The 13,119-nt window shown below is 41.2% G+C and overlaps 1 protein-coding gene across 1 annotated transcript in view; it reads left to right on the top strand.

Moving 5' to 3' along the window:
• The window catches only part of SCLT1 (sodium channel and clathrin linker 1), a 250,067-nt gene that overhangs the window by 157,822 nt on the left and 79,126 nt on the right, over window positions 1-13,119 (top strand). The window contains 1 exon segment of the mRNA XM_077476898.1: window positions 8,887-8,985. Within this exon segment, the coding sequence (XP_077333024.1) occupies window positions 8,887-8,985 (99 nt within the window).

Genomic DNA, 13,119 nt, shown 5'->3' with positions numbered 1-13,119 from the left:
CCAAGCAAACAAAAGAAAAACAAGAAACTACGCAGACTGAATGCAAAAGAATTGTATCAAAAATCACACAGCGCAGAAACAAGCACAGGTGGGTGCCCAAAGCGCAGGAAGAGCCATCCATCATGTTGAAACAGTAATAGTAGGTGGAAGCATTGGGGGACTTTCAGCTGGGAGCCTTACAGCATTTTCACTGGAATCCTGGCGTGACTTACAGTAGGTGCCGCCGATATTGTGTTTCCAGCGCGACAGTATCACGCTGGTTCCCGGCGACAGGCTCCTCTAGCCAGCGTAATACCGTTGCGCTGGCTGCAATAGGAAAATGTCATTTTCCTATAGCAGCCAGAGCGAGGCGATAATGTCGCCTTACTCATGAAGCCCGCATGCCTTCTCGGGGCATACCAGGCCCTTAGGTCCGGTAGGAATTTTAAGGGGAATCCCCTTCGCTGAAAAAAACCGCGTGGGGTCCCCCCAAAATCCATACCAGACCCCTATCCGAGCACGCAGCCCGGCTGGCCAGGAAAGGGGGTGGGGACGAGCGAGCTGCCCCCACCTCCTGAGCCAATACAGGCCGCGTGCCCTCAACATGGGGGGTGCCTTGGTGTCATGTTCATTCACAGCTTCTCTTGGATGAGACAGAAGTGGATTGTTTGCCTGGGAAGTTCCTGAGACTGCACATTGCCAGAATAGGCAACCCCTCACTGGGCCAGTGGAAACATTCCTTAGAGTGTATTGACCACATGCTTAACGAATGTCACAATCTGTTAGGTGCCGTCATCTTTATCCTTGGTTGCTTGAACAAAGCACTATATTTGCAGTCATGTTCATCCTTAATCTCTCTTAGGAAGAGTCTGAATAGGATTGTTTGCTTAGAAAGGCTTGGAGACTGTTCATCCTCGGAACAGGTAACCCCTTCACAGAGCGAGTGGAAACACTCTTATTATCCTTGTCTGCTTGAACCAACAGGATTCATACCATCATGTTCATGTGTATCCTCTCTTGGAAGAGTCTGGAGAAAGTTGATTTTCCCACAGTGTGAGTAAAGAAAACCTCTTTAGGCTCCATTTCCACTAGTGCAGCTTGTCTTGCAACTTTGGACACAAAGTTGCATGACAAGTCACAGTCCATTGATCTCAATGGCACACGTTGCCATCTATGCAACTTTGAAAAGGTGCCTGCACTGCTTTGATGCAACTTTGGAGTCACACCAGTGAAAACATGCCCAAGAGAGTATTGCCCACATTCAATGAATGTGACAACCTTATAGGGTCAAGGTTCATACAGGGCTTTGCCTGCCAAGGCAAGAGTGGCACAGGACCAGTTTAAGGCAGTACTTAAAGCCTGCCAATTGGAGGGACTAAATGGTAAAAGCCCATAGTTAATTTCTCATATACCTGAAAGAAAAACTCCTACCCAAATGGTTCTCCTTAGCAATGACTGGCTACCACGAAGAGTTGATGCTCATGGCTTAGGAATAAAAGCAAATGGCTTTGCAACATACTGGCAGTAAGAAATACAAGCAGGTAACCCTACACAGTCTACTGCACAAGGAGCTCTTGACCTCTCTTCTGTCTCTGTAAAAAATCAAATCCCTTGATAAACAGGATACTAAGCAAGAGTCATTTGGTAACTTAATATATTAAAGAGGAAGTAAAGGCTAAAAAAAAAACACACCCTGTAAGGCAAAGGCATAATGAGCTAGTATGCATAGCATACTTGCTCATTATGAATAACTTACCTGAGAACGAAGCCCCTGAAGCGGTCCTCCATCTTCATGTCCGCCGCTGCCGTGGATCCCGGAGTGACTTCCGGGTCTCGCTGCTCCGGCGCTGTGATTCGCCGGAGCAACGATGACGGGAGCCGACATTCGCGGCATGTCGCCTCGATCTGCGGCCTGCCCAGTGTGCCTGCGCGCCGCTGTCTTTGGGTAAATATCTCCTAAACCGTATAGGTTTAGGAGATATTTCTTGGACCTACAGGTAAGCCTTAGTCTAGGCTTACCTGTAGGTCAAAGTTGGTTGTAAGGGTTTACAACCACTTTAAAAGTTACCCATCTACAATAGCCCTGCAGCTTACTATCAAAGCAAAACTAATAATGTAAAATAAACTAATAATATAAAATTAGTAATATAATATCATTGTTTTAGAATTTAGCTGTACGTTTTTGCTATCCCCATAACCTAATTCACCAAAGAACAACCCAAAATGAATTCTCCTACTCCTGATGTTTGCAGCAATCCCACGTAAATGTATGTTATTTGTTGTTTGTACTCGTAGTGGGGCGCAGAAAAAAATAATACACATTTAGCTTTTTTTATCCTGCCTAAAAAAACACGAACACTGATGCTGATTTTTTTTTCTTTTTTAATTCTACCTAAAATGCACTGACCCTGACATTTTGACTCTCACCGTGACATTGGACCCCAATGTTCACACTAATGCTAACCCAGATACACAGACCTGATCTAGTTATTTTTTCTATATTTATTATTATTGTTATTAGTATTTTCAACAGTTTTCTTTGTTTAGATTTTTATTCTTTAGTAAGGAGAAAGATGCAATGTAACACAAGGGCAGGCTATACAGTGACTGATCACTGTGATAGCCTATCAGAGATTATCACAGCAATCAAGTGATCGGGAATAGGGTAATTGTTTAGTGGCACATTAACTCTTCCCTACTCCTATCCCCCCCTCCCCCCCAAAAAAAAACTTGCCATTAGACCCACCCTATTTTTTTTCCTTTGTTAATGGAAATGCGCTTCTTGCCATCCATTCCAGAGCTCTGCGCTGGCATAGATGAGTACCAGCCACCCTCCTCGTTACAAGCACCCTCATGCAGAGTGAGTGCTGAGGAAGGGAAGGCTTTGGGCAGTGTAGTGGCAATTGGATTGAATATTTGCTTTATTAGGGTAACCCAACAGCCACCCCAAACCTAGATTAATATTGACAACCAAACATACTAACGAAAATAAAATATAAAAAACACAAGCACATATCTTTTCAACACAATATAATGTGTTAGCAGTTTTATTGTAAGCATTTAAAACATTTGTATTAATAGAATGGCAATATGTTAGGGCCCCATATTACTAAAATTATGACCGCTGGATTGAGCAGTCTCATTTCAACACGCCGTGCAAATGCAGGTAAGATGTGCTTTAGTACAATAGATGTTCTGTCTAATTCCATGACTTCACATAGCCTTAGGGTCATTCAAGTTATGTGCAGTTACCTGCGTATTTCCTCATAGAAAAATGCAAGTAACTAAAATGACACAATAGTTTTCTATGTGTCATGTTCACCCCAGAATGCAATGTTTCTTTGCATTCCATAGCTGTGCAATTTTATGCAACATATTTGCACAGTATCACACAGAAATGCATGTAAGCGTGCAAAAATGCACCTCTCACCTACAAAAATTATTTTAGAGGAAACATGCCTTTAAAGAAAAAGAACTATGCAGAAACACGCGCATTTAAAAATGCACTGAAACACGCATAAACATGCACAGAAGTGCATTTGACGTTATGTGCATTGTGTGAATAATACCTTAAACCGTTAAGGAATAGGGTAGAGATAACTGGTAAACTTGTTTTAACCACTTCTCTCCTACATGTAAAAATCAATCCCGTCACCTATAAGAACGATCAAGCGGTGGAACTGCCGCTATGATCATTCTTATCGTGCACAGAATCGCCGGCCAGAAAGAATGATATCTGAATGATGCCTGTAGCTGCATGCATCATTCAGATATTCCCATTCAATGTCAAGGACGCCATATAGTATTGAAGTGGTTAAAGTGTTACTAAACCCACAAAAGTAAAGTCAGTCTGTATATGCAGTAAAGTATGTTTGTTATACTCATTGTGGAACCTAAGGGGTTAATCCTGCGCATTGTGTAAAAAGGCTGTTTGATCCTGTCTTCTTTGATCTTCCCCTTCTTTCACAGTCCTCAATTCATCTCATGATGGTACAGATCCTTGGGGGCACATGCTCAGTTTGATGTGTGTTGCTAGAGAGGTTTTTTTTGTTTGTTTTTTCGGGGAGGGTGCATATGATCAGCACAAGACCAATCAGCACTGTCCAGACAGAGGGTCAGGGGTCCTGCAGCCTCCTAGGACAGTCAGAGGAGAATAAATACTCCTCCTTCAAGCTTTAACCAGAAACTGATAGAAATCACAAGACTACTGTAACTGCTGATGAGAAATTATATTTATCAGTTTATATTTACTAAAATAATTGCATTTCCATGTACTGTGTACAACCAGATATAGGCAATGCAGGGTCCTGGGTTTAGTAACACGTTAAGCTTTTGAGATAAAGAAATAACTATCTGAAAAATGATTTTGTTGGGTGTGATAACGAATAATATGTTACCACAACAATCCTTCAGGTTTCACTGTCATCCTGTTACCTGTTGAGAAAATAATTTATGGAATCAAATAAGTTGCCAATTAACCTCATCGCGCCCACCCTATAGCCGAATGACGGCCGTAGAGCAGGCGCTTTCGTCTGGGAGGCCGTCCCTAGACGTCCTGTTGTTTACTTCCGCAATGCGCGCCGCCGCGGGTGCTCTTCGGGGAAGTTCTGTGTTTGCCATGTCCCCCGGAGACAGGCAAACACAGATCGCTGTAAACGGCCAATCACAGCGGCCGTTTACAGAGCGATCGGCGTGTCCAATGTGAGATGATCTCATATGTAAACATATGAGATCATCTCTCAGCGCCACTCTCCCTCCTCACTCAGACAGCGTGTGAGAGGGAAGAGATGAACGGCTGCAGCGGCCGTAAGTGTAAAAAAAAAAAAGAAAAAAGTTAAAAAAGTGCCATCCTGCCCCAGTGCCATCTGCCCCAGTGCCATCCGCCCCAGTGCTACCTGCCCCCAGTGCCACCTGTTAGTGCTATCTGTCCCCAGTGCCACCTGTTGTCAGTGCCATTTGTCCCCAGTGCCATCTGTCATCAGTGCCATGTATAAGTGCCACGTGTCATCAGTGCCACATATTAGTGCCATCTGTCATCAGTGCCAGTATCAGTGCCATTTGTCATCAGTGCCACCTGTCAGTGTCACGTGCCATCTGTTGTCAGTGTCACGTGTCATCAATGCCACTTATCAGTGCCATCTGTCATCAGTGTCACACGCCATCGGTGCCACATATTAGTGCCATCTGTCATCGGTGGCACGTATTAGTGCCATCTGTCATCAGTGCCACGTATTAGTGCCACATATCATCAGTGCCACGTATAAGTGCCATCTGTCAGTGCCACATATTAGTGCCATCTGTCATCAGTGCCACATGTCATCAGTGCCACATATCAGTGCCATCTGTCATCGGTGTCACGTGTCATTGTCCTGGTGCTCCAGGGCCTTCAAAAGTGTAATAAGTAGTCAACAAGTTAGATGTGTAATTTATGCTCCTAGAACTCGTGATAGCGCTCCCTGCATGTTGGGCCTCTCTATGTGGCCAGGCTGTGAAAAAGTCCCACACATGTGGTATTGTAATACTCAGGAGGAGTAGCAGAATTTTTTGGGGGGTGTCATTTGTGGTATACACATGCCATGTGAGAGAAATAACCTATTACAATGACAATTTTGTGTAAAAAAATAAAAAAATGAAAAATCTTAATTTTGCAAAGAATTGTGGGAAAAAAATGACAACATCAAAAAGCTCACCATGCCTCTTACTAAATACCTTGGAATGTCTACTTTCCAAAAAGGGGTCATTTGGGGGGTATTTGTACTTTCCTGACTTGTTCGGGTCACAAGAAGCGAGATAGGCCACCAGATGTGATCAATTTTGTGCGATTCGCATCACAGCTTGTAGACTCTCTAACTTTCACAAAGACCAAATAATATCCACTAATTTGGGTTATGTTTACCAAAGACATGTAGCAGTATAAATTGTGGCCAAAATTTATGAAGAAAAATTAATAATTTGCATAATTTTATCACAGAAACAAAGAAATTTCAGTTTTTTTTCCAAATTTTCGGTCTTTTTTCATTTATAGCGCAAAAAATAAAAACCCCAGAGGTGATCAAATACCACCAAAAGAAAGCTCTATTTGTGGGAAAAAAAGGACAAAAAATTAATTTGGGTACAGTGTTGCATGACTGAGTAATTGTCATTCAAAGTGTGAGAGCCCCGAAAGCTGAAAATTGGCCTGGGCAGGAAGGGTGTTTAAGTGCCCAGTAAGCAAGTGGTTAACCATTCCTTTGTTTTTCCTAAATGAAGCCCTTCAGTTGGTGACGGTCATAATCTGTTGTTTATACAATCCCTGCTCTGAAGATCATAAAACCTTTTCAGCCAGGCTTCATTGCCTTATCACAGCCAACTTGCAGATCATTAGAAAAACTACATTTAATGAGGGCTAACTCTTTGACTGTTATAGACACAGAGATTACCGCTCCAACCTCCCAGATCCACAATAAAGTGCTCACCCTGACCTGAATTCCTGGATGGTCGCACATCAAAAAAGGCATCTTTATTGGCAAACGATTAACCGCTTCGAGTCCGTCCTATAGCCGAAATACGGCTGCAGAGCGGACGCTAACTGCCGGGAGGCCGTTCCTGTTTACTTCCGCAATGCGCGCTCCCACGAGCGCGCATCGGGGAAGTTCTGTGCTCGCTGTGTCCCTCGGACATGGGCAGTCACAGATCGCTGTAAACGGCCAATCACAGCGGCCGTTTACAGCGCGATCGGCGTGTCCAATGTGAGATGATCTCATATGTAAACATATGAGATCATCTCTCAGCGCCGCTCTCCCTCCTCACACAGACAGCGTGTGAGAAGGGAGAGATCAACGGTGGCAGCAGCCGTAAGTTAAACAAACAAAAAAAGGAAAAAAGTGCCATCCTTGCCCAGTGCCATCCTTGCCCAGTGCCATCCTTGCCCAGTGCCATCCTTGCCCAGTGCCACCTGCCCCCAGTGCCACCTGTTAGTGCTATCTGTTCCCAGTGCCACCTGTTTGTGCTCTGTCCCCAGTGCCACCTGTTGTCAGTGCCATTTGTCCCCAGTGCCACCTGTCATCAGTGCCACGTATCGGTGCCATTTGTCATCAGTGCCACATATTAGTGCCATCTGTCATCAGTGCCATTTGTCATCAGTGCTACCTGTCAGTGTCACGTGCCATCTGTTATCAGTGTCACGTGTCATCAATGCCACTTATCAGTGTCATCTGTCATCAGTGTCACGCGTCATCGGTGCCACGTATTAGTGCCATCTGTCATCGGTGCCACGTATCAGTGCCACGTATTAGTGCCATCTGTCATCAGTGCCACGTATTAGAGCCATCTGTCATCAGTGCCACATATTAGTGCCATCTGTCATCAGTGCCACGTGTCATCAGTGCCACATATCGGTGCCATCTGTCATCAGTGCCACGTATCAGTGCCACGTGTCATTGTCCTGGTGCTCCAGGGCCTTCAAAAGTGTAATAGGTAGTCAACAAGTTAGATGTGTAATTTATGCTCCTAGAACACGTGATGGCGCTCCCTGCATGTTGGGTCTCTCTATGTGGCCAGGCTGTGAAAAAGACCCACACGTGGTATTGTAATACTCAGGAGGAGTAGCAGAATTTTTTGGGGGGTGTAATTTGTGGTACACACATGCCACGTGAGAGAAATAACCTATTACAATGACAATTTTGTGGAAAAAAAAAAAAAAAAAAACAATCTTAATTTTGCAAAGAATTGTGGGAAAAAATGACAACATCAAAAAGCTCACCATGCCTCTTACTAAATACCTTGAAATGTCTACTTTCCAAAAAGGGGTCATTTGGGGGGTATTTGTACTTTCCCGACTTGTTCGCGTCGCAAGAAGTGAGATAGTCTACCAGTACATCAGATGTGATCAATTTTGTGCGATTCGCACCACAGCTTGTAGAATCTCTAACTTTCTCAAAGACCAAATAATATCCACTAATTGGGGTTATTTTTACCAAAGATATGTAGCAGTATAAATAGTGGCCAAAATGTATGACAAAAAATTAATAATTTGCATAATTTTGTCACAGAATCAAAGAAATATGCGTTTTTTTTTCAAAATTTTCGGTCTTTTTTCATTTATAGCGCAAAAAATTAAAACCCCAGAGGTGATCAAATACCACCAAAAGAAAGCTCTATTTGTGGGAAAAAAAGGACAAAAAATTCATTTGGGTACAGTGTTGCATGACTGAGTAATTGTCATTCAAAGTGTGAGAGCACCGAAAGCTGAAAATTGGTCTGGGCAGGAAGGGTGTTTAAGTGCCCAGTAAGCAAGTGGTTAAAATCCAAGTACCGTCACCTCATAAAAATAGGGAAAACAGGACAAATAGCTAACGCGTTTCACACCCCATCATGATGTTTATTCATAGCTATGAATAAGAGCCATGATGGGGCATGAAACGTGTTAGCTATTTGTCCTGTTTTCCCTATTTTTATGAGGTGACTGTACTTGGATTTTAATCGTTTGCCAATAAAGATGCCTTTTTTGATGTGCGACCATCAGGAATTCTTTTTCTCCTCTTTGACTGTTACTTACATTTCACACTTTACTTTTGCAATGAATTAAAAAAAAAATGTACAATGATGGAAAATGACAAGTATTAAAAGCCTATGTGGCTTTATAGTTGGATAATCTGTGCTAGACTCCATTTAAAATATGCATTGATTGATTATATTTTTTTGTTTTATTTGTTTAGATTTTGTTGTAGGTATTGTACTCTTTAGCTAAATGCACATTAGTTTGTGCAATTATCAGATATAGATTCTGTATACAGCCTTTTGTCTGGTCTAGGCAGAAGCCTTATATGTCCATATTACTTTAAACTGAAACTCGTTACTGAAATAGTTTGTATTTAAGGGTATTGTATTGCAAATGATTGATTGGTAGATAAACTTTGTCTTTTACAGGCACTTCTAAAAGAAAAGCAAAAGCAGGAAGAGATAGAAAAAATGAAGGAAGTAATAGTCAAAATCATTCAAGAAGCTGCAACAAGAACTCGAAAAGAGGTAAAGTTGTCCACTCAGACTTATTGAATAGAGCTGGTAAGTAATAACATGTCAACTGATGATTAAAGTGGTTGTAAACCCTCACATACAGTGCCTCGAAAAAGTACTCATACCTCCTTGAAATTTTCCCTATTTTGTCATGTTACAACCAAAAGCGGAAATGTATTTTATTGGCATGCTTAATGTGAAATACCAACACAAAGTGGCAAAAAATAGTGAAGTGGAAGGAAAATGATAAATGGTTTTCAAAATCTTTTACAAATAAATATGTGAAAAGTGTGCTGTGGGTTTGTATTCAGCCCTCTTTATTGCTGATATCAGAAGAAAGCCAAGAGAAATGGTGCTCAGTGCTATGGAGAGAGACGTACACAGTATAGAAAGATGAGCTTTTTTCATATTTTATGTCTGAGATTTACGACCACTTTAAGAGAAATTGTTGCTAGCGATTTTGCAGCTGCGCCAAAATGCTGATAGCATTTATGTGCTTTTTTTCAGTGAGGGGAGCTCTGAGCCCTGAATTGAGGGAAGCCACACACACCCCTCCTCACAACACACTAAGAGCATGCAGAGCTGTGGCTGTAAATAACAACCTATGTGCTGGAGCTCTCCTGCCCCATTAACTTTTTATCTTTGAGCCCTTGTACACATGGTTGGAGATTCCGACAACCAAATCCGTCTGAGTAATTCCGACAGATTAATCCCGGAAGAGGTCCGGAAGTGATGTTGCATACACACGGTCGAACTAAGTTGTCGGAAAATCCGATTGTACATAATGTGATGACGTTATTTCGTTACGACGGGACTACGTTCAGGCTAGTAGCCAATATCTTTGGTCTAGGAATTTGATCTGAGCATGCGTGGCACTTTGTCCGTCGGAGTAGGCTACACATGATCGGAGTATGTCCGATCGGAGCATTTTGTTGGAAAAGTTGGTCCGTTGTATATTCCGACGGAAACAGTCCGATGGAGACCTCACACAGTCGGAATATCCGACAAAACGGTCCGATAGGACACATTCCGTCAGAATCTCCGACCGTGTGTACAAGGGCTTAAAGCCCTTTCACACTGAAAGTGATGGGGCTTACCGTCAGCCTCTAGCAGGGTGCTGACTGAATGTACAGCCTGTATGAAAAGAGCAGGCAAAAAAGGATGAATCATATCTCTTCGTGTAACATCTGAGCTTGAGCGGTGCAACTTTCTATTTATTTTCAGCACAGCAGCTAAGGGTAGCATAGTAAACATGTAAAAAGGAGTCTAGAGCTCAACCCATTAATTAAAAATGTAAATATGAAATGATTACATTAAATATTTGCAATTTTATATATACCTAATATAATAAAAAAAAAGTTACTCTTTAGTGCTGAACACAAGTGATATATGTACAGTAACACAGTACATTGCCAATAAGGGTTCATATACACAACGCTTTTTTTCTTTTTTTTTCTGCTTGTGAACGTACCTTTATGTTAGCCTATGTGTCTATTTACTTACAGGCTGAAAAAAACTACATCACCAGAACATTCAGGAGAGGAGCTTTTGGGGGGGGGGGATGCTTGATGCATGTAAATGTGCATAATGTTCGACGCATTTATTGCTTGAGCGTTCATTCGTTCCAAGGATCAGAATTTTTTTTATATTTGGGACAATAGAATCCATAAACATGTGTTTAAAAGTGCGGCTTTAGGTGTGTGTTTTTTTTTTTTTTTTTTTTTTTTTTTTTAAGCAGCTTTTCTCCTACCAGCAATGTCCATGAGCCTGAAGAAAGGAATCTCGGGAACAAGCAGCCCCTATATACAGCAGAAGCTTCTGTGCAAGTGTAATACCACTGCATTGAAGACCAAAAGTTCACCCTAACTTATCTGTTAGGAACGTTACTGCACTTGGCAAGAAAAATAAACATTTTCTAGTTTTGTGATACTTAAAATTCTAAGAATGTGTATGAATAGATCCACGCTTTGGGGATAAGTCCATATGAAAAACGAAAGTTGGGCATTGTTATGCCTGGTTTTCATTCTGTACACTTTGAATGACAATTGTGCGGTCATGTAACACTGTACCCATAAGAAATGTTTATAATATTTTTCACACAGAGAGCTTTCTTTTGGTGGTATTAATCACCACTGGGTTTTTAATTTTTTTTCTAAATAAACAAAAGTAAGACAACCAATTTTGAAAAAAAAAAAACATGTTTTTCTTTGTTTCTTTTATAAAATGTTGCAAATAACCCTTCTTCATAAATTTAGGTCGTATTCTGCTACATTTCCTTGGAGTATGTAAAAATTATATATATATATATATATATATAATATTTCCAATTCTTTTTACTCTGTATCATAGTAACACTGTACTACTCTGGGGAAGTGATCAGATTTTTTTTTTGATTGCTTATACCAATGAATTTCACTGGTATAAGCAACCATTTTACTGAATGAAATGGATTCTAACAGTGTCTTTTGTTAATTAGCTGTGATGGGCCTAATCACATAGTACAGATGGGCTGTGATTGGCCCTGTCTGGTGGACACAGCTGGTGACAGATCACGCAGTCATAGGCCCTCCACTCAGTAGGTGCATGGAGCCATTTAGGCATGCCCCTTAAAGGCATAACAAGCATCATTTCTGGACACAAGAACAAAAATGTAAAATAAGGGCAGTTTTTTATGCAGTCAGGTCATGTTTGCATAGCCATTCTAATGTCTGTAGGTAGTTTTTAATGAATTTTCCGCTGTATGTAACCACGCTAAGGTTAATCAAAGAACTGAAAAGAAAGCATCAACTGCCATAGTATAATGATTCATCATAACATAATTTCATGAATGCAGTATTTGTTCTTAGTTCTTTGGATAACCTGCATTTTGAACTGATCCTTTCCTTGGGGGGGGAAAAAACGTATTTTAAGACTGATAAACATTTACCTAATTAGTCTGTATCGTAACCTTCAGTCTGTTTTATCTGTGTGTCTATTCTTCAACAGTATATTTTAGTTTTTGTCTCTTGTGAACATCTGTTATGTTGCTGTGCATGGGAGAAAATTATTCTCCATCTGTGGCCAGATCCAAGTCTGGACCTTATTTATCAAAGTGTCTTTTCCTGTATTGCCCCAGAGTAAGCAGATACATATTTTTTATTTTCCATTATTTTGAATCTAATTGGTTGCAGTGGGGCAAGACTGATTGTCTGGGACAGTTCTTTACTCGGATACTTTGATTAATGAGGCCCACGGTGTGTTACCACTTATAAAGTTTATAGCAATGGATTTGTTGTTTGCTATAGTCTGGTAATATCTGGAAAAGCCATCCAATATGATTTTATAAGAATTTCTTTTGAAGTTGGAAGATCTATTAAAAGAAAAATCATACTGCACTAAATAGGATTTTGGCATTGTACTAGGTCTGCAAGGAACAGTGTCAGTCTTCTAATAAGAAACTTTGCCCAGATATCAGAAACTAAATTTAGTAAAAAAAAAATGGGTCTATTGTTTTGACATTTTGACCTTGGGTAGTATTTTTTCAGTGGGCTAATAGGCCAACTGGAGGGGGGGTTACCATTTGTTAAGTAAACTGAATACTCACAAAAAAGGTTTAGATATCATTAACATATTTTTGTTTCTCCAACTTTTACCTTCAGCTACTGAAGTTTGAGGTATATTTTGGCTAGGTATCTTTTCTAATTGGCATTTTCTGTTTGGTCATTTCTAATCTCTAAGCCCTTGTACACGCGGTCGGAGATTCTGTCGGAATGTTTCCTATCGGACCGCTTTGTCGGATATTCCGACTGTGTATGGTCTGCATTGGACTGTTTCCGACGGAACAGTTTTTCCAACTTGCCGGTAAAATTTTTCGACAAAATGCTCCTAACGGACATACTCCGATCATGTGTAGCCTACTCCGATGGACAAAGTGTCATGTATGCTCAGATCAAATTCCTAGACCAAAGCTATTGGCTACTAGCCTGAACGTAGTCCCGTCGTAACGAAATGACGTCATCACGTTATGTACAATCGGATTTCCGACAACTTAGTCCGACCGTGTGTATGCAACATCACTTCCGGACCTCTTCCGGAATTAATCCGTCGGAATTACTTCGACGGATTTGGTTGTCGGAATCTCCGACCGTGTGTACAAGGGCTAAGGCT

Source organism: Lithobates pipiens, unplaced genomic scaffold (assembly GCF_037356315.1).
Source record: "Lithobates pipiens isolate NorthernLeopardFrog02 unplaced genomic scaffold, aLitPip1_a1.2 Scaffold_13, whole genome shotgun sequence".
In the NCBI taxonomy this organism is placed as follows: Eukaryota; Metazoa; Chordata; class Amphibia; order Anura; family Ranidae; genus Lithobates; species Lithobates pipiens.
This window is presented reverse-complemented; position numbering and strand designations above follow the sequence as displayed.